The 24,774-nt window shown below is 50.1% G+C and overlaps 1 protein-coding gene across 2 annotated transcripts in view; it reads right to left on the minus strand.

The window, feature by feature from the left end:
- SARM1 (sterile alpha and TIR motif containing 1) overlaps window positions 1–24,774 on the minus strand; it is a 100,584-nt gene that overhangs the window by 18,996 nt on the left and 56,814 nt on the right. For both annotated transcript variants that reach the window (XM_089657495.1, XM_089657502.1), the window contains exons 6-9: window positions 10,938–11,173; window positions 7,650–7,752; window positions 691–880; window positions 413–534 (exon numbers count right to left, since the gene is read on the minus strand). In XM_089657495.1, coding sequence (XP_089513621.1) covers window positions 413–534; window positions 691–880; window positions 7,650–7,752; window positions 10,938–11,173 — 651 coding nt within the window. The remainder of the gene's footprint in view (window positions 1–412; window positions 535–690; window positions 881–7,649; window positions 7,753–10,937; window positions 11,174–24,774) is intronic.

Below are 24,774 nucleotides of genomic sequence, written 5' to 3' on the forward strand. Positions count from 1 at the left end.
AATAATAAATGCCCTATCCGAACAAAAAAGCTTCTAATGTGTGTTCCACTAACCAACATTTTCTTTACTCAAAACTGTTACTCATATGAACTCATATGTGACTATGATACTGACTCTTGTCACTAGCTATTATTCCCTGTTTGTCATGCTGTTTAAGAGCCTGTTCACACGTCTATTTTTATGCAGCAAAACTCATGTTTGTCAAGTCAAGTAGAATTCCAATTCTTTCCTATGGGACTGGTACACATATTTGTGTTAGAACTTAGCATAAAAGGTAAACTCTATGGGCCCATTCACACCTACACATGTGCATTACCTAGTGTTTTACATGCACACAGAAAAACATGTATCCAGCCTGAATTGCCTGTCTTCTACATAGATTCTGCTTTTGATACATACTGTAAAAACTTACTTGATGCCATTAAATTTTAGCACTGCTCTCATGTCCTCAGGGAGACTCATTGGGTCTGGCCATTCAAAGTGATCGGTAACTGGCACGATGTTCTTGCCACAGTTTAACGCTGTGACAATCTCCTGCAAAAAAGTAGAAACTAATGACAGCTATCAGACCCTTGTGACACACAATGGCAATGAAAACCTTACGGAACTTATAAGCCTTCATTGAAAAATGTTTGGCTGACGTTTCAGGTTAAAGATCATTAGAAATATCACACCTATTAGGTCACTAACCTTATGCACCCAGTCTTTGCAGTCAATGTCCCCCATGCACTTGTCCAGAGACCCAGCTGAAAGAACCAAGATAAAGTTCCTTGCGCTGATCACACTCTGAATCAGTTTGTCCTCAAACTTCCCTGCCTCCAGTTTTTCCACATCAATAAATGCACTGAAGCCACGTAGACATAAATGTACCTTCAGAAGGCTGAAAGAATACAGAGATCTTATTTCATTCAATGCTATAGCACACATTTAGCTGTTTTTATCAGAACCATTTACATCAGTCCCTTCCCCTCAAAAAATTATTATTTCATGTCACCATCATAGTTATCAAAGGAAATATACACACCAGGGTTATAAATGAGCTGTCAAAGGAAAGCCGAGCACCCATAGGAAATCCACACAAAGAACTAGAATATATACATAATTCATGCTGATAGCATCCCTGGTGATAACTGAATTCAGAACCCCAGTGCTCCCAGACCAAAGATCTCACTACTAAGCCTCTATGCTGTCTGTGATAATGCATACGTGAAATTAAAGTGATTGTAATTTTTGTTTGTTTTGTTTTTTCATCTGCAATCTTTTTATTATTATTATTAGAGATGAGCGAATCGAACTTGGCGAAGTGGAATTCGTTTCGAAGATTAGGAAAAATTCGAATCCGAAAATTAGCAGACTTTGGATGCGCGAATCGAAATTTTCCAAAAATGGCGGCGACATGTGTGGCGACGGAGCGGGGATCTCTGGGAAGGTGCGCAGACAAGGCGCGCTGACCCATAATGCATTCATTCATGACATGTGATCGCATTAGCCAATCAGCAGCCAGCCAGCCAGCACTGTGTAATGGTCGAGCTATAAATTGCGGCCATCTTACAATTCTCCATTAGCCTCCAGTCATTCAAGACAAGACATTGCTGCTGTCTCCATCGCCACACTCTGCCATGTGCCACTTTCAGGTCTCCTCACACTGCTGGTGGGTTCCATTTTGTCATAGGGTGCTGGCAGATTACGGGCCTCCCATTGCTGCTGCCAGGCCCGTAATCTGTCATGGGCCCCTGTACCGCCTCCTCATGCTGCTGCCAGGCCCGTAATCTGTCATGGGTCCCTGTACGGCCTCCCATTGCTGCTGTCTCCATCGCCACACTCTGCCATGTGCCACTTTCAGGTCTCCTCACACTGCTGGTGGGTTCCATTTTGTCATAGGGTGCTGGCAGATTACGGGCCTCCCATTGCTGCTGCCAGGCCCGTAATCTGCCATGGGCCCCCGTACCGCCTCCTCATGCTGCTGCCAGGTCCAGAGTGTCTCATGGGTCCCTGTACGGCCTCCCATTGCTGCTGTCTCCATCGCCACACTCTGCCATGTGCCACTTTCAGGTCTCCTCACACTGCTGCTGGGTTCCATTTTGTCATAGGGTGCTGGCAGATTACGGGCCTCCCATTGATGCTGCCAGGCCCGTAATCTGCCATGGGCCCCCGTACCGACTCCTCATGCTGTGACGTTGCAACAAGGAGGAATTCAACCCTACATATGTTAACCGCCTTTACGAACAGCGAAAGGCCATCACCGATTTCCTGATGTTACAAGCGGATAAAGGTACTCCCCTGTGTAACTTAGATGTCAGCCATTGGCAGCTCATGCGTGACACCTGCCGCTTGCTCAGGCCCTTTGAGGAGGCCACGCTATTCGTGAGTCGGCAGGACTATGGGATGAACGACGTCATTCCTCTGTTGCACGTCCTGGAACAAATGCTGTTAACAATGGCTGGTCAGGGTGCGGTAGACGTGACGCACAGATCTCAACGCCACATGACCCCTGTGGGGGCAGGACAGGAAGAAGAGGAGGAGGTAGAGGAGAACATTGGTGCTCAGGAATTATTGAGTGAAATGGGTGGTTTTTCCACTCAGCGGACAGGAGTGGAGGAGCAGGAGCATCTGGTAGAGGAGGAGGAGGAGACAGAGGACCCAGACGCACCGTGGCAGTATGCTGTGGAGATGGAGGCAGGGAGTCCCTCGCATTCCTTGGCACAAATGGCCCATAGCATGCTCGGTTGCTTGCGTAGCGACAGCCGAATAATAACCATCAGACAGAGGGATGACTTTTGGCTGTCCACCTTGTTGGACCCTCGCTACCGTTCAAAAATGGTGGCCTTTTTCACACCTGCTGAGAGGGAGGCCAAAATAAAGTACTATAAAAACCACCTATGTAGTCAGTTGGTCTCTGCCTTTCTGCGCCAACGTCCATCCTCAGACACTGTGGGCCCTGTGCGCTCGCGTTCCGCTGCCATGGCAGCAGGGGAGGGGTGGGGTGGTAGGAGCAGTGGCAGCTCCATCAGCAGCGGCTGCCTCAGTCTGCAGTCGATGATGAGTAGCTTTCTTCACCAGCGCAGTGAGGAAACTACTAACCAGCCGCAGCAGCAGCAGCATCAGGTGGACCTGGAGCAGGACCTCAAACAACAGGCTTGGGCCTACTTGGACAGCACCCTGCCAACCGAGGTAGACAATCCCCTTGACTACTGGGCAACGAAACTTGACCTTTGGCCCCAACTAGCTGAATTTGCCCTTGAAAGGCTGTCATGCCCGGCCAGTAGCGTGGCATCGGAGCGCGTGTTTAGTGCGGCAGGAGGTATTGTAACTCCGCGGAGGACACGACTGTCCACCCAAAGTGTGGAGAGACTCACGTTTGTGAAAATGAATCAGGCGTGGATTAGTCTGGATTTCAAACCACCAATTCCTGACACAACTGACTAAATCCGCCATGAATCATGCCCCAAACATGTTATTATTTTTAACATAGGCCTCTGTATGGCCTTCAATTTAAGCTGCTTACGCTTCGCCACTCTGCCATGGGCCCCTGTACCGCCTCCTCTTGCTGCTGCCAGGTCCTGAGTGTGTCATGGGTCCCTGTACGGCCTCCCATTGCTGCTGTCTCCATCGCCACACTCTGCCATGTGCCACTTTCAGGTCTCCTCACACTGCTGGTGGGTTCCATTTTGTCATAGGGTGCTGTATGGCCTCCCATTGCTGCTGCCAGGCCCATAATCTGCCATGGGCCCCCGTACCGACTCCTCATGCTGCTGCCAGGCCCGTAATCTGTCATGGGCCCCTGTACCGCCTCCTCATGCTGCTGCCAGGTCCAGAGTGTGTCATGGGTCCCTGTACGGCCTCCCATTGCTGCTGTCTCCATCGCCACACTCTGCCATGTGCCACTTTCAGGTCTCCTCACACTGCTGGTGGGTTCCATTTTGTCATAGGGTGCTGGCAGATTACGGGCCTCCCATAGCTGCTGCCAGGCCCGTAATCTGCCATGGGCCCCCGTACCGACTCCTCATGCTGCTGCCAGGTCCAGAGTGTCTCATGGGTCCCTGTACGGCCTCCCATTGCTGCTGTCTCCATCGCCACACTCTGCCATGTGCCACTTTCAGGTCTCCTCACACTGCTGGTGGGTTCCATTTTGTCATAGGGTGCTGGCAGATTACGGGCCTCCCATTGCTGCTGCCAGGCCCGTAATCTGCCATGGGCCCCCGTACCGACTCCTCATGCTGCTGCCAGGTCCAGAGTGTCTCATGGGTCCCTGTACGGCCTCCCATTGCTGCTGTCTCCATCGCCACACTCTGCCATGTGCCACTTTCAGGTCTCCTCACACTGCTGGTGGGTTCCATTTTGTCATAGGGTGCTGGCAGATTACGGGCCTCCCATTGCTGCTGCCAGGCCCGTAATCTGTCATGGGCCCCCGTACCGACTCCTCATGCTGCTGCCAGGTCCAGAGTGTCTCATGGGTCCCTGTACGGCCTCCCATTGCTGCTGTCTCCATCGCCACACTCTGCCATGTGCCACTTTCAGGTCTCCTCACACTGCTGGTGGGTTCCATTTTGTCATAGGGTGCTGGCAGATTATGGGCCTCCCATTGCTGCTGCCAGGCCCGTAATCTGCCATGGGCCCCCGTACCGACTCCTCATGCTGCTGCCAGGCCCGTAATCTTTCATGGGCCCCTTTACCGCCTCCTCATGCTGCTGCCAGGTCCAGAGTGTCTCATGGGTCCCTGTACGGCCTCCCATTGCTGCTGTCTCCATCGCCACACTCTGCCATGTGCCACTTTCAGGTCTCCTCACACTGCTGGTGGGTTCCATTTTGTCATAGGGTGCTGGCAGATTACGGGCCTCCCATTGCTGCTGCCAGGCCCGTAATCTGCCATGGGCCCCCGTACCGACTCCTCATGCTGCTGCCAGGCCCGTAATCTGTCATGGGCCCCTGTACCGCCTCCTCATGCTGCTGCCAGGTCCAGAGTGTGTCATGGGTCCCTGTACGGCCTCCCATTGCTGCTGTCTCCATCGCCACACTCTGCCATGTGCCACTTTCAGGTCTCCTCACACTGCTGGTGGATTCCATTTTGTCATAGGGTGCTGGCAGATTACGGGCCTCCCATTGCTGCTGCCAGGCCCGTAATCTGCCATGGGCCCCCGTACCGACTCCTCATGCTGCTGGCAGGTCCAGAGTGTCTCATGGGTCCCTGTACGGCCTCCCATTGCTGCTGTCTCCATCGCCACACTCTGCCATGTGCCACTTTCAGGTCTCCTCACACTGCTGGTGGGTTCCATTTTGTCATAGGGTGCTGGCAGATTACGGGCCTCCCATTGCTGCTGCCAGGCCCGTAATCTGTCATGGGCCCCCGTACCGACTCCTCATGCTTCTGCCAGGTCCAGAGTGTCTCATGGGTCCCTGTACGGCCTCCCATTGCTGCTGTCTCCATCGCCACACTCTGCCATGTGCCACTTTCAGGTCTCCTCACACTGCTGGTGGGTTCCATTTTGTCATAGGGTGCTGGCAGATTATGGGCCTCCCATTGCTGCTGCCAGGCCCGTAATCTGCCATGGGCCCCCGTACCGACTCCTCATGCTGCTGCCAGGCCCGTAATCTTTCATGGGCCCCTTTACCGCCTCCTCATGCTGCTGCCAGGTCCAGAGTGTCTCATGGGTCCCTGTACGGCCTCCCATTGCTGCTGTCTCCATCGTCACACTCTGCCATGTGCCACTTTCAGGTCTCCTCACACTGCTGGTGGGTTCCATTTTGTCATAGGGTGCTGGCAGATTACGGGCCTCCCATTGCTGCTGCCAGGCCCGTAATCTGCCATGGGCCCCCGTACCGACTCCTCATGCTGCTGCCAGGCCCGTAATCTGTCATGGGCCCCTGTACCGCCTCCTCATGCTGCTACCAGGTCCAGAGTGTATCATGGGTCCCTGTACGGCCTCCCATTGCTGCTGTCTCCATCGCCACACTCTGCCATGTGCCACTTTCAGGTCTCCTCACACTGCTGGTGGGTTCCATTTTGTCATAGGGTGCTGTATGGCCTCCCATTGCTGCTGCCTCCACCGCCACACTGTGGCTCCACACTCTGGTTTTGGCCCTGTGACTGCCCAAATGAGTGAAGTGTGCGGTGATTCTAAGATCGACGGCACTCATCTGCATGTCATACTGACTGACAGTATTATTTCTCTTCCCCAGCAGACTCCAAGGGCATTTAAATTAAAGGTACAGTGTTCTGCACTAATATAAAGGCTCTCTGAATCCTAGAAACACCCTTTTTATAAGTTAAATTCGCAGCGAATATATTCGCCTCGAATCAAATTTATTCCTCGAATTCGCCGAATCAGCCGAATCGAATTTTTGAATACTTCGCTCATCTCTAATTATTATTATACAAGATTTATATAGCGCCAACAGTTGCTCAGCGCTTTACAATATAATGGGAGACAATACAGCAACAATACAGTTCAATACAAGAAGGATAGGAGAGCCCTGCTCCTTGGAGCTTACAATCTAGGTTATTGACGTTTTGACGGAAAGAAACAAAATTACAAAACTTGACTATTCACATATTCACAGAAGTACTTTGTAGGAGAGAAAAATACAGCAGTTGAGACAATCCCTGAGTTTTACAGTGTAATGCAATTGAGAGTCATCAAGGCAAAAGGTATCACCCGGTGTAAGTCCAACAAGGCCATGGTGACACTATCCAATATCTTTTTATCTTTTTTTTGTCATACTTACCTGCTCTGTGCAGCGATTTTGCATAGAGCAGCCCTAATTCTCCTCTTTTGAAGTTCCCCACCAGCAGTTTTGGCTCCTCCTCTTCTCCGAGTACCCCCTTTAGCAAGCTGCTTGCTATGGAGGTGCTCGTGTAGGTTCAACTCCAAGCCAGGCTGTGTGATTCTATTGACATACAAAGCATGGCCCAGACCCCCCCCCCCACAGGATTTGATTGACAGCAGCAGGAGCTCCTGCCAAACTTGCTGTGAGAAGGGAGAGAAGAGCAGTGCTGCTGTAGAGGGGTACAGCACTGATCAAGAGAAGGCTTAGGTAAGGGGGGGGGGGCTAGTGGGAGCTGACATTGAAAGTTTTTTTACCATAATGCAGAGAATGCATTAAGGTAAAAAAAAAACCTACTTTAATGCACACTTGACATTTTGAAAACACCGGTAACGTTAGCTGTGTAAAGTCACATTAAAAATGTGAGTTTATCAGCTTTTTTTTAGCATTTTTGCATTAGCGTTTAGCAGTGTTTTGCTGCAATTAGCTGAGTTTTTCCGCAGTTACATTTTTTAGCATTTTTATGACCCAAAAAAATTTTTTTGGGTCAAAAAAAGTCCAAAAACTCCGGTTTGCCGCATTTTACCGTGTTTTGCCATGTTTTTCAGCGTTAGAGCATTTTTACAGCTTAAAAACCCCTCTAGAAACCCACTAGTCCTGAGTTTTTTTTCCAGCCAAAAAAACATCCCAGCCAAAAAACGTTGATTACAGTCTATGTGTGCATGGACACATAGGATAACATGCTGGGGAGTTTACTGGCTGTAGAAAAAAAATGTCAAAAGCCAAAAACATCAACTGTAAAAACGTCCAGTGTCCATGAGGGCTAATGCAAAAACAATATGTCACAAAAACCACAGAAATAGGTAATCCTAGCATTTTCAACACACCTGGCCAACTGTGATCCAGTACTCCTTCGGTAACTGATAAAGACATCAGGTCCATCATAACTTGATTTACCCACACTGCATGGCAGGGGTGAGTGCAGCATCTCTGTCATGGGAAAGAATGTCACATTATTTATCAGCACTACATATCCAGCCACATACAGCACATGATACAGTTTACACAAAATCTACATTATGGTTAGAACTAAAATCTGAATATGTATAAAGGTTACAAAGCCTACCTTAAATATTTATCTAGACCTGGCCACCCGTTTGCTTACAATATCTTTGTGCTGGTATACTGGGAACACCAATACCTAAGCTATGTGAATATGCAGGTCAGGTATCATTAGCCCTTACCTTTCCTTCCTCCAGCTGTACTGTGACAAGTTTGAGAGTGTGAATATGCTCAGTTTAATGTAAATGGTTAGCAATATCTGCTTATTACATAAATATGCTGCAGTGCCTGCTTAGAAATGCTACATAGAAATGATTATTTACAGCAATTTTTATGTCACTGCAGTATCAGGGCTGTTTTATCTTATCAGTCATTCAGCAAAGATGCTGATTACACTGTCTGACATACAAACATCCCCTACAGAAAGAATATAGAAATCTGTATATAAAGCACATTTTTATAATATGCATTGGCCATCATGTATTACTGTGCACAATATATAGATATCATTAGTTATGTTTGACTTTGATATAATCATTACTATAATCAAATGTAATAAGCTTTAAAGTAAATCTTTACTAATGTTTTCAAAGACACACTTTAAAAATCCCACACAAATACCAAAGTTCCGAAAGTCAGTAATTGTAAGTCCAGCCATGCCAGTAACATTGTCCCTTTGTGTATTACATTCCTATGTCTATGAAGGTTATCATGTATCCAGGTCATAGTTTACCTAGTAGTTGATAGTCACATTGATTCGTGTTTGTTCTGAAGACAATCCGCTGCTTATACAAAATGTTTCTTTAGTTGTAATGAATGTCAGGAACATACCCTAACATTTATGGCCACACATGTAAAATGTTTGGACCTGTTTATGACTCTCATTAGAACTGAAAAAGTGGCTTGGTTAAGTATCAGAGGTCTAAAGAGAATCATGCGAGTTCGAGACTTGTGATCCCAGCATATTTTTGAGTAATCCATCCAGTAGAATTTTTTAAAAACCATAATACACTGCATGGGCTCTGAAAAATGGCTTAGAAGGGCCAATAAAGGGGCTTTTGGTTAAGCCAACCCCCTCATTTTAAAAGGTGTGGGAACTGGGGAACAGATTTCGGATTCACATTTACCCCCCAAAAAACAATCCTAAAATCTCTGTATGTCATACAAATCTTCTATTAGTAACCAGTATCATGAATCTGGGTACAAGAGCGCCATTTGCTGGTACCACACCCTAACATTACTCCATGTCATGTATCCCTCCATCCCAAATCTCTTGGCGCCATGGAAATGGGCAAAGATACACTACTCCATATTTTTTGTCCTGCCCTAGACTCTGTTTGGTCTCAAGTCCATACCATTGCTCAATCTTTCACAGATAGACCTATTACTAAATAACTGGCATTTTATCGTTTACATTTCAATTCCTAACAAACAAAGACATATCAGCCTTTGAGAAATGCTGCTCGTTCCTGAATTCTGGTACTACTCCTCTTCGCCCACCATTCAACAATTCAACAATGGATTAGACAAGTGGAAAACCTGAGGGTCATGGAAGATTACCACTACACTGAAAAACACACAGTCTACATTTACCTCTGCCTGGTTCTACTGTCTGGACTTTACTTGTAAAGATGACTTTAAACAACTGATGTCCGAGTGACCTAAAGACTCCATGGTCACATGGTATACTCTAACAGCTACAGCAGTGTGATCTTCTATACATCGCAAAGGTTCTGACTTGCCCTTGGCTGCACCCCAATCTCTCTCTTCCCCCTGTTTTTTTTCTCTCTATGTTTTTGACTCCGCTCTTTGCTTTTATCTGCAGTCCAACTAGACAGATACTGCTACCTTTCAATCTCAATCTTACCTTTTAGAGCTGGCCACTTTCTCTTTAACTTTCCTCTTTTCAGAATTCTCTGTTTTTTTGCTCACCCTGTACAGGTACTTAAAGTGTTACTAAACCCACAACAGTAAAATCAGTCTGTATATGCAGTAAAGCATGCTTGTTATACTCACTGTGGAACCTAAGGGGTTAATCCTCTGCATTGTATAAAAATGCTGTATCTGTTGATAAGACATATTGTGTGGAGTCACTCTGCACATGCTCAGTTTGGTGTGTATTGCTGGAGAGGTTTTTTTTTTTTTCCTCTTAGGAAAGTGCATGTGATCAGCAAAGGACCAACCAGCACTGCCCAGACAGAGGGTCAGGGGTTCTGCATCCTCCTAGAGCAAAATGAAATCTCCTACAAGCTTTAATCAGTGCTCTGCTGGACACTGATAGAAGTCACAAGACTCCTCTATCTGCTGATGGGAAAAGGTATTTAGCAATTTATATTTACTAAAATAATTGCATTTCCATGTTCTGTGTACTATGGAAAACCAGATATAGTGAATGCAGGGTCCTGGGTTTAGTAACACTTTAAATGTAAAGGGATCACTATGTTGTGCTATTTTACGCAATGATACCTTTGGGTCACAGTCAAGTTGAAGCTATGCTTCCTTTAATGATCATTTGCCCTAATTTTCTCCTATATCTATATTCCTAAAAGCTGGCTGTATTTCACTGAACAATTAATTTCTCTTTATACTGTATTCTCTGATTTGTTAACATACTTTATACCTCTGGTTAATCATTCCGCTGTTTCTGTATCTCTTATGCAAACTATAAGGAGAAGCATCAGCTAAGACTTGTACAAGAGGGGTGCATGGTTTGAAGAGCTGATCAGTGATAGAAGAGAGGTCCAGGGGGCAGCGGTAATTAACGATGGAAGAGGAGTGCAAAGGTAATCGGTGGAAGGAAAGGGATGCAGGAGGGTTTAGAGGCTTCCAATGATGGAAAAGGGTGCAAGAACTGCAGAAATTATCAGTTGTAAAAGACGGATGCAGGATCTCAGAGGTGAGCAGTGATTGAACAGGGATGCAGTGGTGAGCAGCAGTGGTGCAAGAGGAATGAAATGGTGACCAGTGGTGAGAGGGGGTGCAGAGGTGATCGGTGAAGGAAGAGGAATGCCTCTAATTCTGTTTTATTCATGGGTGTGGGCCATAAATTTGATATTAATATTATAAATGTCTGTTACAGTTAAAAAATGTAGAACTACCAACCAAGGTCTCACCTATTGCTGCACTTAATATACGAACTCGGTGGAAGCCAGTGGTAATGTTACAGTCCTTCTCCAGTTGCTGCTCAGTGACGTGATGCAGAAAGTTGCGGTCAATGCCACATGTGACCAAGTTGTAAGTATATTGCCTAAATCTTGGCTCTACACTGCCCAGCCAGTCAGCAAGATTACTGCGGTCACACATGGAGTAGTTTGCAAAAGTCTTCAATTCCACCAGTTCACGTAGAAACCTGACGAATGGAAATAATGTGGTATTTCAGAAATTAGAGGATAGGTCCTACCAGTTCTGCAAACTTTATAACATACATTGAGTAAAATGAATATTCATAAACAGGAGTTCCTATAGCTAAATTACAAGTTGGGTTACAAATGTTACTAATATCATTCACAAACAAATACAGTATGCACAATTGTTATTGCTCAAAAGTCAGGCAATAGCTTCAGGGACGTTCCGCCAGGAAACACAACTGTCTAGCAGACTGAAACAGGATTAGTTTAGGGCAGTGGTGGCAAACCTATGGCACGCGTGCCGCAGCGGGCACACAGAGCCCTCTCTGTCAGCACTGGAGCCAAGTCGCTGCAGCATTGCCCCAGCAGCCGAGCATTGGATAACAGCGCACATAGGGGCCATGCGCATGCTCCGAAAGTAGTAGCGGCGCCAGGCGATGATGTCTGGAGCCACTAGTCATTAGCCACAACCTGTCTGAGCTTTTAAATGGCACTGCCAAGAATATATATATTGAACTGGCTGTGAGTTTTAATACACTCCTTTTTTTAGCACAAGATTTTTGCTTGTGCTGGTGGTCAGTGGAACCTTGACCCCTTGTGCTAGTGGTCAGTGGAACATTGCCCCCTTGTGCTGGTGGTCAGTGGAACTTTGCCCCCTTGTGCTGGTGGTCAGTGGAACTATGCCCCCTTGTGCTGGTGGTCAGTTGAACTTTGCCCCCTTGTGCTGTTGGTCACTGGAACTTTGCCCCCTTGTGCTGGTGGTCAGTGGAACTTTGCCCCCTTGTGCTGGTGGTCAGTGGAACTATGCCCCCTTGTGCTGGTGGTCAGTTGAACTTTGCCCCCTTGTGCTGTTGGTCACTGGAACTTTGCCCCCTTGTGCTGGTGGTCACTGGAACTTTGCCCCCTTGTGCTGGTGGTCACTGGAACTTTGCCCCCTTGTGCTGGTGGTCAGTGGAACTTTGCCCTTTGTGCTGGTGGTCAGTTGAACTTTGCCCTCTTGTGCTGGTGATCAGTGGAACTTTGCCCCCTTGTGCTGTTGGCCAGTGGAACTTTGCCCCCTTGTGCTGGTGATCAGTGGAACATTGCCCCCTTGTGCTGGTGATCAGTGGAACTTTGCCCCCTTGTGCTGGTGGTCAGTGGAACTTTGCCCCCTTGTGCTGGTGGTCAGTGGAACTTTGCCCCCTTGTGCTGGTGGTCAGTGGAACTTTGCCCCCTTGTGCTGGTGGTCAGTGGAACCTTGCCCCCTTGTGCTGGTTGTCAGTGGAACTTTGCCCCCTTGTGCTGGTGGTCAGAGGAACTTTGCCCCCTTGTACTGGTGGTCACTGGAACTTTGCCCCCTTGTGCTGGTGGTCAGTGGAAGTTCTGTTATTGTGTTTTTCTTCTAAGACAATGTATGGGTTGATTTTTCTACACTAAAACGTCAGTATTCAGGTTTAATTGCAGTGTTGGCACCTTGCAATAAACAAGTGGGATTTGGGTTGCAGTTTGGGCACTCAGTCACACATTTCTGGCACAGTACACACCCATGTGCTTGATATGCTGTTAAATTCACTTGAGGGCACCCCAACATATCACAACACACCACAACACAAGATATGTGTTTCTTTGCACTGCAAAAAATGCAGAAAGCTCTTTTTTGTGCATTAATATGCTCTGCAGCCCATTTATATTAATGAATGAGTCCTTAGCAGGCAATTTATTTAGTAAATAGTAAATCTAAAACAGATTGTAATAGTAATCTTTTTGGCTGTCCAGTGTTGACAAGGTTTTTCAGGTCAATAGGCTGGCTGAACAAAATGACAAATAATTTGGCAGGTAAAACAGTTTTGTGTCCTGGACAAACATAAACCTTAACTGATCTGTTAACTCTTCACCTAAAGTCCTAAGATATCCCAGAAACTTTCAAAAATAAAATGTACACACAAAGTCCACTCAAAAGTGATATTTTCAGTTATGTGATCACCTGCCTTCCGATGTATATTTTTAATACTTGTATACCTAGATCTTCCTGTAACAGCTCTGGCCTCTGTTCCTGCCTACCTGGACGTTTTATGAGTTCCTGACTACTTCTATGTGTCCCACAACCTTCTATTACATTCTGCATGTTTTAAAATGATTAGAACTAAGAGGAAGAGTGATACTTAACCACTTGCCCTCCTGAGGATTTACCCCCCTTCCTGACCATTTTTTATCAGAAGCTCCAGCAGATATAAACTGGTCCAGTTAACATCCTAAGAGTGTGGAAGGCCCGGCACCGACAAATTTCAGTTTATATTACTTAGCTTTGCAGCATGGCCGGATCTAGGGGGGTGCTGGGGTGGGCTGTGCCCACCCTCTTTTCTGTTGTGCCCCACCAAAGCCATCAGCTCCCCCCTAAGCCTGTGTCCCATAAGGTCTGCGTGGGGGGATGGCAAGGAGGCTATACATACAGGTTACAACTTAGACTGGCCATACATTATACAATTTTCTTGAGAATTTTGCTTTAGATTTACCAAAACCCATATAATATGAGGTCAAACGTAAACACTTCCAACTGTATCCAATCAGGCAGGCCCTTGCACTACATACTTGAAGGCAAATCTAAAGGAAATTGGGCAAAAATTGGACAGAAAATTGTAAGAAAATTGTATAGTGTATGGCCAGCTTATGTGATCATCCTGTATTTATGTTATCCCAGCCTGCCTACATACACTGTAGTAAGCTAAGTGGCAGAGTTGGGACTCGGGAGATCCCGGGCGATGTTAAGAGGGAGGGGCTTAAGAGGATTTCAGCTACCCATTGGTTACGGAGTCAGCAGGCTGCTCTGCCTCCCACTGCCTCCTAAGCCAATGGATACACAGGGGGTGCTGTCATTCACTGCAAAGCCTCAGGATTCCTGTGTTGGTGCGGGATGGAATGGCTGTGCAAAGAAGCTGCTGCAGAGATTGAAGTGAGAGAGAAAAAAAGAGTGTTCCCCCCCATCGTGGTAATTAATTGAAATCTGCTAAAACAGCCTGTGCCCCCCACCCCCACCCTCATTGTAATGACTGTCACTGTAACACCAATCTTATTGCTGTCCTTTTAGCAGGGTGAAAGGAACTTTACACATGTGTAGTATACGTGTCAACTTATGTCACCATGTTAAAAGGACAGCAATATTGGTAGCAGTACAGTGACTGTTATTAGTCCAGGTTCACACTAGAAGAAAGCAAAAAAGGGCGCACTCTCCTCGTGCATTACCGTGATAAAAAAAGAATTTATTGACAATGAGAAAAGTATATACTCACAAATCAAGAGTCATGTAAACAAACAAGAAACCAACGTGATAGTTGCAGCAAATGGTGGTATGCCAACGCATTTCGGGAGACGAACTCCCTTCCTCAGAGCTGACACTAGCCAATGCTCTGAAAAGCAATCTATGTGGAGCACTTTTCAGGTCCCTTTCACACGAGTGGTCCAATCAGGTCCTCCTGTCTGTTTTTCAGGCAGACCTGATTGGACCCTCCATTCTCCTCTATGGATCAGTGGATGTAAATGGGCTGTCTGTTTACACCCACCTACCTCCAATGCGGCAAAAAAAAAAATGGAAGGGCATCCGTTCTCCTCCCTCCCTCTGGCAAAATTGGAGGGCAGTTGGGTGTAAACAGATAGCATAAACAGAGCAGACAGGGACCTGTCAGTTGCCCGCTCTGCTCAGCTCCGTGTACAGATCCCCTGCTGAGAAACTGAATCCAGTCCATGTGAAAGGTGCCTTAGAATTCAGCTAAGTAGCTAATATCAGATGTTCAGAAGGCCATCCTGCCACATCCTGAATGCCTGCATATGTGTTTTTTTTCCTTCTTTGCCAAACAGCAGTTTATAAGGGGGATTAGAGTTGTTGGTAATTAGAGATGAGCGAAGTATTCAAAAATTCGATTCGACTGATTCGGCGAATTCGTGGACAATATTCGATTCGAGTCGAATATATTCGCTGTGAATTTAACTTAAAAAAGGGTGTTTCTAGGCTTCAGAGAGACTTAATATTAGTGCAGAACACTGTACCTTTAATTTAAATGCCCTTGGAGTCTGCTGGGGAAGAGAAATAATACTGTCAGTCAGTATGACATGCAGATGAGTGCCGTCGATCTTAGAATCACCGCACACTTCACTCATTTGGCCAGTCACGGGGCCAAAACCAGTGTTTGGAGCCACAGTGTGGCGGTGGAGGCAGCAGCAATGGGAGGCCATACAGCAACCTATGACAAAATGGAAACCAGCAGGAGTGTGAGGAGACCTCAAAGTGGCACATGGCAGAGTGGGAGCAATGGGAGGCGGTACAGGGACCCATGTCACACTGTGGACCCAGCAGCAGCGTGACCAGGCGGTACGGGGGCCCATGGCAGATTACAGGCCTGGCAGCAGCAATGGGAGGCCCGTAATCTGTCAGCACCCTATGACAAAAAATGGAACACACCAGCAGTGTGTGAGGAGACCTGAAAGTGGCACATGGCAGAGTGTGGCGATGGAGACAGCAGCAATGGGAGGCCGTACAGGGACCCATGAGAGACTCTGGACCTGGCAGCAGCATGAGGAGGCGGTATATAGGGGCCCATGGCAGATTAGGGGCCTGGCAGCAGCTATGGGAGGCCCGTAATCTGCCAGCACCCTATGTCAAAAAATTCAACACACCAGCAGTGTGAGGAGACCTGAAAGTGGCACATGGCACAATGTGGCGATGGAGACAGCAGCAATGGGAGGCCGTACAGGGACCCATGACAGACTCTGGACTTGGCAGCAGCATGAGGAGGCGGTATAGGGGCCCATGGCAGATTAGGGGCCTGGCAGCAGCTATGGGAGAACCGTAATCTGCCAGCACCCTATGTCAAAAAATTGAACACACCAGCAGTGTGAGGAGACCTGAAAGTGGCACATGGCAGAGTGTGGCGATGGAGACAGCTTGGGGCCAAAGGTCAAGTTTCGTTGCCCAGTAGTCAAGGGGATTGTCTACCTCGGTTGGCAGGGTGCTGTCCAAGTAGGCCTAAGCCTGTTGTTTGAGGTCCTGCTCCAGGTCCACCTGATGCTGCTGCTGCTGCTGCTGCTGCTGCGGCTGCTTATTAGTTTCCTCACTGCGCTGGTGAAGAAAGCTACTCATCATTGACTGCAGACTGAGGCAGCCGCTGCTGGTGGAGCTGCCACTGCTCCTACCACCCCACCCCTCCCCTGCTGCCATGGCAGCGTAACGCGAGCGCACAGGGCCCACAGTGTCTGAGAATGGACGTTGGCGCAGACAGGCAGAGACCAGCTGACTACATAGGTGGTTTTTATAGTACGTTATTTTGGCCTCCCTCTCAGCAGGTGTGAAAAAGGCCACCATTTTGGAACGGTAGCGAGGGTCCAACAAGGTGGACAGCCAAAAGTCATCCCTCTGTCTGATGGTTATTATTCGGCTATCGGTACGCAAGCAAGCGAGCATGCTATGGGCCATTTGTGCCAAGGAATGCGAGGGACTCCCTGCCTCCATCTCCACAGCATACTGCCACGGTGCGTCTGGGTCCTCTGTCTCCTCTTCCTCCTCCTCTACCAGATGCTCCTGCTCCTCCACTCCTGTCCGCTGAGTGGAAAAAAAACCCATTTCACTCAATAATTCCTGAGCACCAATGTCCTCCTCTACCTCCTCCTCTTCTTTCTGTCCTGCCCCCACAGGGGTCATGTGGCGTTGAGATCTGTGCGCCACGTCTACCGCACCCTGACAAGCCATTGTTAACAGCATTTGTTCCAGGACGTGCAACAGAGGAATGACGTCGTTCATCCCATAGTCCTGCCGACTCACGAATAGCGTGGCCTCCTCAAAGGGCCTGAGCAAGCGCAGGTGTCACGCATGAGCTGCCAATGGCTGACATCTAAGTTACACAGGGAGTACCTTTATCCGCTTTTAACATCAGGAAATCTGTGATGGCCTTTTGCTGTTCGTAAAGGCGGTCTAACATATGTAGGGTTGAATTCCACCTTGTTGCAACGTCACAGCATGAGGAGTCGGTACGGGGGCCCATGGCAGATTACGAACCTGGCAGCAGCAATGGGAGGCCCGTAATCTGCCAGCACCCTATGTCAAAAAATTCAACACACCAGCAGTGTGTGAGGAGACCTGAAAGTGGCACATGGCAGAGTGTGGCGATGGAGACAGCAGCAATGGGAGGCCGTACAGGGACCCATGAGAGACTCTGGACTTGGCAGCAGCATGAGGAGGCGGTATATAGGGGTCCATGGCAGATTAGGGGCCTGGCAGCAGCTATGGGAGGCCCGTAATCTGCCAGCACCCTATGTCAAAAAATTCAACACACCAGCAGTGTGTGAGGAGACCTGAAAGTGGCACATGGCAGAGTGTGGCGATGGAGACAGCAGCAATGGGAGGCCGTACAGGGACCCATGAGAGACTCTGGACCTGGCAGCAGCATGAGGAGGCGGTATATAGGGGCCCATGGCAGATTAGGGGCCTGGCAGCAGCTATAGGAGGCCCGTAATCTGCCAGCACCCTATGTCAAAAAATTCAACACACCAGCAGTGTGAAGAGACCTGAATGTGGCACATGGCAGAGTGTGGCGATGGAGACAGCAGCAATGGGAGGCCGTACAGGGACCCATGAGAGACTCTGGACCTGGCAGCAGCATGAGGAGGCGGTATAGGGGCCCATGGCAGATTAGGGGCCTGGCAGCAGCTATAGGAGGCCCGTAATCTGCCAGCACCCTATGTCAAAAAATCAACACACCAGCAGTGTGAGGAGACCTGAAAGTGGCACATGGCAGAGTGTGGCGATGGAGACAGCAGCAATGGGAGGCCGTACAGGGACCCATGAGAGACTCTGGACCTGGCAGCAGCATGAGGAGGCGGTATAGGGGCCCATGGCAGATTAGGGGCCTGGCAGCAGCTATAGGAGGCCCGTAATCTGCCAGCACCCTATGTCAAAAAATTCAACACACCAGCAGTGTGAGGAGACCTGAAAGTGGCACATGGCATGAGACACTGTGGACCTGGCAGCAGCATGAGGAGGCGGTACAGGGGCCCATGGCAGATTAGGGGCCTGGCAGCAGCTATGGGAGGCCCGTAATCTGCCAGCACCCTATGTCAAAAAATTCAACACACCAGCAGTGTGAAGAGACCTGAATGTGGCACATGGCAGAGTGTGGCGATGGAGACAGCAGCAATGGGAGGCCGTACAGGGACCCATGAGAGACTCTGGACCTGGCAGCAGCATGAGGAGGCGGTATATAGGGGCCTATGGCAGATTAGGGGCCTGGCAGCAGCTATAGAAGGCCCGTAATCTGCCAGCACCCTATGTCAAAAAATTCAACACACCAGCAGTGTGTGAGGAGACCTGAAAGTGGCACATGGCAGAGTGTGGCGATGGAGACAGCAGCAATGGGAGGCCGTACAGGGACCCATGAGAGACTCTGGACCTGGCAGCAGCATGAGGAGGCGGTATATAGGGGCCCATGGCAGATTAGGGGCCTGGCAGCAGCTATAGGAGGCCCGTAATCTGCCAGCACCCTATGTCAAAAAATTCAACACACCAGCAGTGTGAAGAGACCTGAATGTGGCACATGGCAGAGTGTGGCGATGGAGACAGCAGCAATGGGAGGCCGTACAGGGACCCATGAGAGACTCTGGACCTGGCAGCAGCATGAGGAGGCGGTATAGGGGCCCATGGCAGATTAGGGGCCTGGCAGCAGCTATAGGAGGCCTGTAATCTGCCAGCACCCTATGTCAAAAAATTCAACACACCAGCAGTGTGAGGAGACCTGAAAGTGGCACATGGCAGAGTGTGGCGATGGAGACAGCAGCAATGGGAGGCCGTACAGGGACCCATGAGAGACTCTGGACCTGGCAGCAGCATGAGGAGGCGGTATAGGGGCCCATGGCAGATTAGGGGCCTGGCAGCAGCTATAGGAGGCCCGTAATCTGCCAGCACCCTATGTCAAAAAATTCAACACACCAGCAGTGTGAGGAGACCTGAAAGTGGCACATGGCATGAGACACTGTGGACCTGGCAGCAGCATGAGGAGGCGGTACAGGGGCCCATGGCAGATTAGGGGCCTGGCAGCAGCTATGGGAGGCCTGTAATCTGCCAGCACCCTATGTCAAAAAATTCAACACACCAGCAGTGTGAAGAGACCTGAATGTGGCACATGGCAGAGTGTGGCGATGGAGACAGCAGCAATGGGAGGCCGTACAGGGACCCATGAGAGACTCTGGACCTGGCAGCAGCATGAGGAGGCGGTATATAGGGGCCTATGGCAGATTAGGGGCCTGGCAGCAGCTATAGGAGGCCCGTAATCTGCCAGCACCCTATGTCAAAAAATTCAACACACCAGCAGTGTGTGAGGAGACCTGAAAGTGGCACATGGCAGAGTGTGGCGATGGAGACAGCAGCAATGGGAGGCCGTACAGGGACCCATGAGAGACTCTGGACCTGGCAGCAGCATGAGGAGGCGGTATATAGGGGCCCATGGCAGATTAGGGGCCTGGCAGCAGCTATGGGAGGCCCGTAATCTGCCAGCACCCTATGTCAAAAAATTGAACACACCAGCAGTGTGAGGAGACCTGAAAGTGGCACATGGCATAAGAGACTGTGGACCTGGGAGCAGCATGAGGAGGCGGTATAGGGGCCCATGGCAGATTAGGGGCCTGGCAGCAGCTATGGGAGGCCCGTAATCTGCCAGCACCCTATGTCAAAAAATTCAACACACCAGCAGTGTGAAGAGACCTGAATGTGGCACATGGCAGAGTTTGGCGATGGAGACAGCAGCAATGGGAGGCCATACAGGGACCCATGAGAGACTCTGGACTTGGCAGCAGCATGAGGAGGCGGTATATAGGGGCCCATGGCAGATTAGGGGCCTGGCAGCAGCTATGGGAGGCCCGTAATCTGCCAGCACCCTATGTCAAAAAATTCAACACACCAGCAGTGTGTGAGGAGACCTGAAAGTGGCACATGGCAGAGTGTGGCGATGGAGACAGCAGCAATGGGAGGCCATACAGGGACCCATGAGAGACTCTGGACTTGGCAGCAGCATGAGGAGGCGGTATATAGGGGCCCATGGCAGATTAGGGGCCTGGCAGCAGCTATGGGAGGCCCGTAATCTGCCAGCACCCTATGTCAAAAAATTCAACACACCAGCAGTGTGAGGAGACCTGAAAGTGGCACATGGCATGAGACACTGTGGACCTGGCAGCAGCATGAGGAGGCGGTACAGGGGCCCATGGCAGATTAGGGGCCTGGCAGAAGCTATGGGAGGCCCGTAATCTGCCAGCACCCTATGTCAAAAAATTCAACACACCAGCAGTGTGTGAGGAGACCTGAAAGTGGCACATGGCAGAGTGTGGCGATGGAGACAGCAGCAATGGGAGGCCGTACAGGGACCCATGAGAGACTCTGGACCTGGCAGCAGCATGAGGAGGCGGTATATAGGGGCCTATGGCAGATTAGGGGCCTGGCAGCAGCTATGGGAGGCCCGTAATCTGCCAGCACCCTATGTCAAAAAATTCAACACACCAGCAGTGTGAAGAGACCTGAATGTGGCACATGGCAGAGTGTGGCGATGGAGACAGCAGCAATGGGAGGCCGTACAGGGACCCATGAGAGACTCTGGACTTGGCAGCAGCATGAGGAGGCGGTATATAGGGGCCCATGGCAGATTAGGGGCCTGGCAGCAGCTATAGGAGGCCCGTAATCTGCCAGCACCCTATGTCAAAAAATTCAACACACCAGCAGTGTGAAGAGACCTGAATGTGGCACATGGCAGAGTGTGGCGATGGAGACAGCAGCAATGGGAGGCCGTACAGGGACCCATGAGAGACTCTGGACTTGGCAGCAGCATGAGGAGGCGGTATATAGGGGCCTATGGCAGATTAGGGGCCTGGCAGCAGCTATAGGAGGCCCGTAATCTGCCAGCACCCTATGTCAAAAAATTCAACACACCAGCAGTGTGTGAGGAGACCTGAAAGTGGCACATGGCAGAGTGTGGCGATGGAGACAGCAGCAATGGGAGGCCGTACAGGGACCCATGAGAGACTCTGGACTTGGCAGCAGCATGAGGAGGCGGTATATAGGGGCCCATGGCAGATTAGGGGCCTGGCAGCAGCTATAGGAGGCCCGTAGTCTGCCAGCACCCTATGTCAAAAAATTCAACACACCAGCAGTGTGTGAGGAGACCTGAAAGTGGCACATGGCAGAGTGTGGCGATGGAGACAGCAGCAATGGGAGGCCGTACAGGGACCCATGAGAGACTCTGGACTTGGCAGCAGCATGAGGAGGCGGTATATAGGGGCCCATGGCAGATTAGGGGCCTGGCAGCAGCTATAGGAGGCCCGTAATCTGCCAGCACCCTATGTCAAAAAATTCAACACACCAGCAGTGTGAAGAGACCTGAATGTGGCACATGGCAGAGTGTGGCGATGGAGACAGCAGCAATGGGAGACCGTACAGGGACCCATGAGAGACTCTGGACCTGGCAGCAGCATGAGGAGGTGGTATATAGGGGCCTATGGCAGATTAGGGGCCTGGCAGCAGCTATAGGAGGCCCGTAATCTGCAAGCACCCTATGTCAAAAAATTCAACACACCAGCAGTGTGTGAAGAGACCTGAAAGTGGCACATGGCAGAGTGTGGCGATGGAGACAGCAGCAATGGGAGGCCGTACAAGGACCCATGAGAGACTCTGGACCTGGCAGCAGCATGAGGAGGTGGTATATAGGGGCCTATGGCAGATTAGGGGCCTGGCAGCAGCTATAGGAGGCCCGTAATCTGCCAGCACCCTATGTCAAAAAATTCAACACACCAGCAGTGTGTGAGGAGACCTGAAAGTGGCACATGGCAGAGTGTGGCGATGGAGACAGCAGCAATGGGAGGCCGTACAGGGACCCATGAGAGACTCTGGACTTGGCAGCAGCATGAGGAGGCGGTATATAGGGGCCCATGGCAGATTAGGGGCCTGGCAGCAGCTATGGGAGGCCCGTAATCTGCCAGCACCCTATGTCAAAAAATTCAACACACCAGCAGTGTGTGAGGAGACCTGAAAGTGGCACATGGCAGAGTGTGGCGATGGAGACAGCAGCAATGGGAGGCCGTACAGGGACCCATGAGAGACTCTGGACCTGGCAGCAGCATGAGGAGGCGGTATATAGGGGCCCATGGCAGATTAGGTGCCTGGCAGCAGCTATGGGAGGCCCGTAATCTGCCAGTACCCTATGACAAAAAATGGAACACACCAGCAGTGTGTGAGGAGACCTGAAAGTGGCACATGTTTGAGGCATGATTCATGGCGGATTTAGTCAGTTGTGTCAGGAACTGGTGGTTTGAAATCCAGACTAATCCACGCCTGATTCATTTTCACAAACGTGAGTCTCTCCACACTTTGGGTGGACAGTCGTGTCCTCCGCGGAGTTACAATACCTCCTGCCGCACTAAACACGCGCTCCGATTGCACGCTACTGGCCGGGCATGACAGCCTTTCAAGGGCAAATTCAGCTAGTTGGGGCCAAAGGTCAAGTTTCGTTGCCCAGTAGTCAAGGGGATTGTCTACCTCGGTTGGCAGGGTGCTGTCCAAGTAGGCCCAAGCCTGTTGTTTGAGGTCCTGCTCCAGGTCCACCTGATGCTGCTGCTGCTGCTGCTGCGGCTGGTTAGTAGTTTCCTCACTGCGCTGGTGAAGAAAGCTACTCATCATCGACTGCAGACTGAGGCAGCCGCTGCTGGTGGAGCTGCCACTGCTCCTACCACCCCACCCCTCCCCTGCTGCCATGGCAGCGGAACGCGAGCGCACAGGGCCCACAGTGTCTGAGGATGGACGTTGGCGCACAAAGGCAGAGACCAACTGACTACATAGGTGGTTTTTATAGTACGTTATTTTGGCCTCCCTCTCAGCAGGTGTGAAAAAGGCCACCATTTTTGAACGGTAGCGAGGGTCCAACAAGGTGGACAGCCAAAAGTCATCCCTCTGTCTGATGGTTATTATTCGGCTGTCGCTACGCAAGCAAGCGAGCATGCTATGGGCCATTTGTGCCAAGGAATGCGAGGGACTCCCTGCCTCCATCTCCACAGCATACTGCCACGGTGCGTCTGGGTCCTCTGTCTCCTCCTCCTCCTCCTCTACCAGATGCTCCTGCTCCTCCACTCCTGTCCGCTGAGTGGAAAAACCACCCATTTCACTCAATAATTCCTGAGCACAAATGTCCTCCTCTACCTCCTCCTCTTCTTCCTGTCCTGCCCCCACAGGGGTCATGTGGCGTTGAGATCTGTGCGCCACGTCTACCGCACCCTGACCAGCCATTGTTAACAGCATTTGTTCCAGGACGTGCAACAGAGGAATGACGTCATTCATCCCATAGTCCTGCCGACTCACGAATAGCGTGGCCTCCTCAAAGGGCCTGAGCAAGCGGCAGGTGTCACGCATGAGCTGCCAATGGCTGACATCAAAGTTACACAGGGGAGTACCTTTATCCGCTTGTAACATCAGGAAATCGGTGATGGCCTTTCGCTGTTCGTAAAGGCGGTCTAACATGTGTAGGGTTGAATTCCACCTTGTTGCAACGTCGCAGATCAGGCGATGCTGTGCAATTCCGTTCTGCCGCTGCAGCTCAAGGAGGGTGTGCTTTGCGGTGTAGGAATGGCTGAAATGCATGCAAAGTTTACGTGACATTTTAAGGATGTCTTGCAGTGGGATGGTGGATTTTAGGAACCGCTTGACAACCAGATTGAACACGTGAGCCATGCATGGCGCATGGCACAACCTTCCTTGACGCAGAGCAGACACCATGTTCTTTCCGTTGTCGGTCAACATGGTTCCGATTTTGAGTTTGCGCGGAGACAGCCATCTGTCGATTTCTCTGTTCATTACACTGAGAAGTTCCTCCCCTGTGTGACTACGTTCGCCAAGGCATACCAGGTGCAGCACAGCGTAACACCGTTGCGCCCTGCACATGTGATATGCCGGTCGGGTAATGGGACTTGGCACGGGGGTGGCGGCTGAGGACACGGCGGAAGAAGAGGTGGTAGAGGCGGACATCTTTGCCGGACCAAGGACGTGCAAACGTGGAGGCAAAAGCGGCGTGACCTGTCCAAGTTGCTGGTGCGGCTGTGACGGCACCACGTTCACCCAGTGGGCCGTAAATGACATGTACTGTCCCTGACCGTAGTTACAGCTCCACACGTTGGCGCTGCCGTGCACTTTGGCAGAGACCGACATGCTCAAAGACTGGCCCACCATCTCTTCTACATGTGAATGCAGGGCTGGCACTGCCTTTTTGGCGAAGAAATGATGGCTTGGCACTCTCCACCGCGGCGCGGCACAAGCCATCATTTCTCGGAAAGGTGCTGAGTCCACCACTTGGAAAGGGAGGGACTGCAGCACCAGCAACTTGGACAGGAGGACGTTCAGCTTTTGCACCGTCGGGTGCGTGCTCGCAAACTGTTGTCTCTTGGAAACGGATTCCAAGAAAGACTGCTGACGGAATCCGTGAAGAGGAGTAGCAGGAGAAGGAGCATCTGAACGAGCGGAAGATGCCAACGAGCGACAACTCCACTCAGCAGAGGTGTTGGAGCCTTGACTGGCTGATGGAGGGCGATTGACGTCGGGTGACGGAGCAAGTAACGG

Source organism: Staurois parvus, unplaced genomic scaffold (assembly GCF_062004578.1).
Source record: "Staurois parvus isolate SC_StPar_1 unplaced genomic scaffold, SC_StPar_1.0 ptg000029l, whole genome shotgun sequence".
In the NCBI taxonomy this organism is placed as follows: domain Eukaryota; kingdom Metazoa; phylum Chordata; class Amphibia; order Anura; family Ranidae; genus Staurois; species Staurois parvus.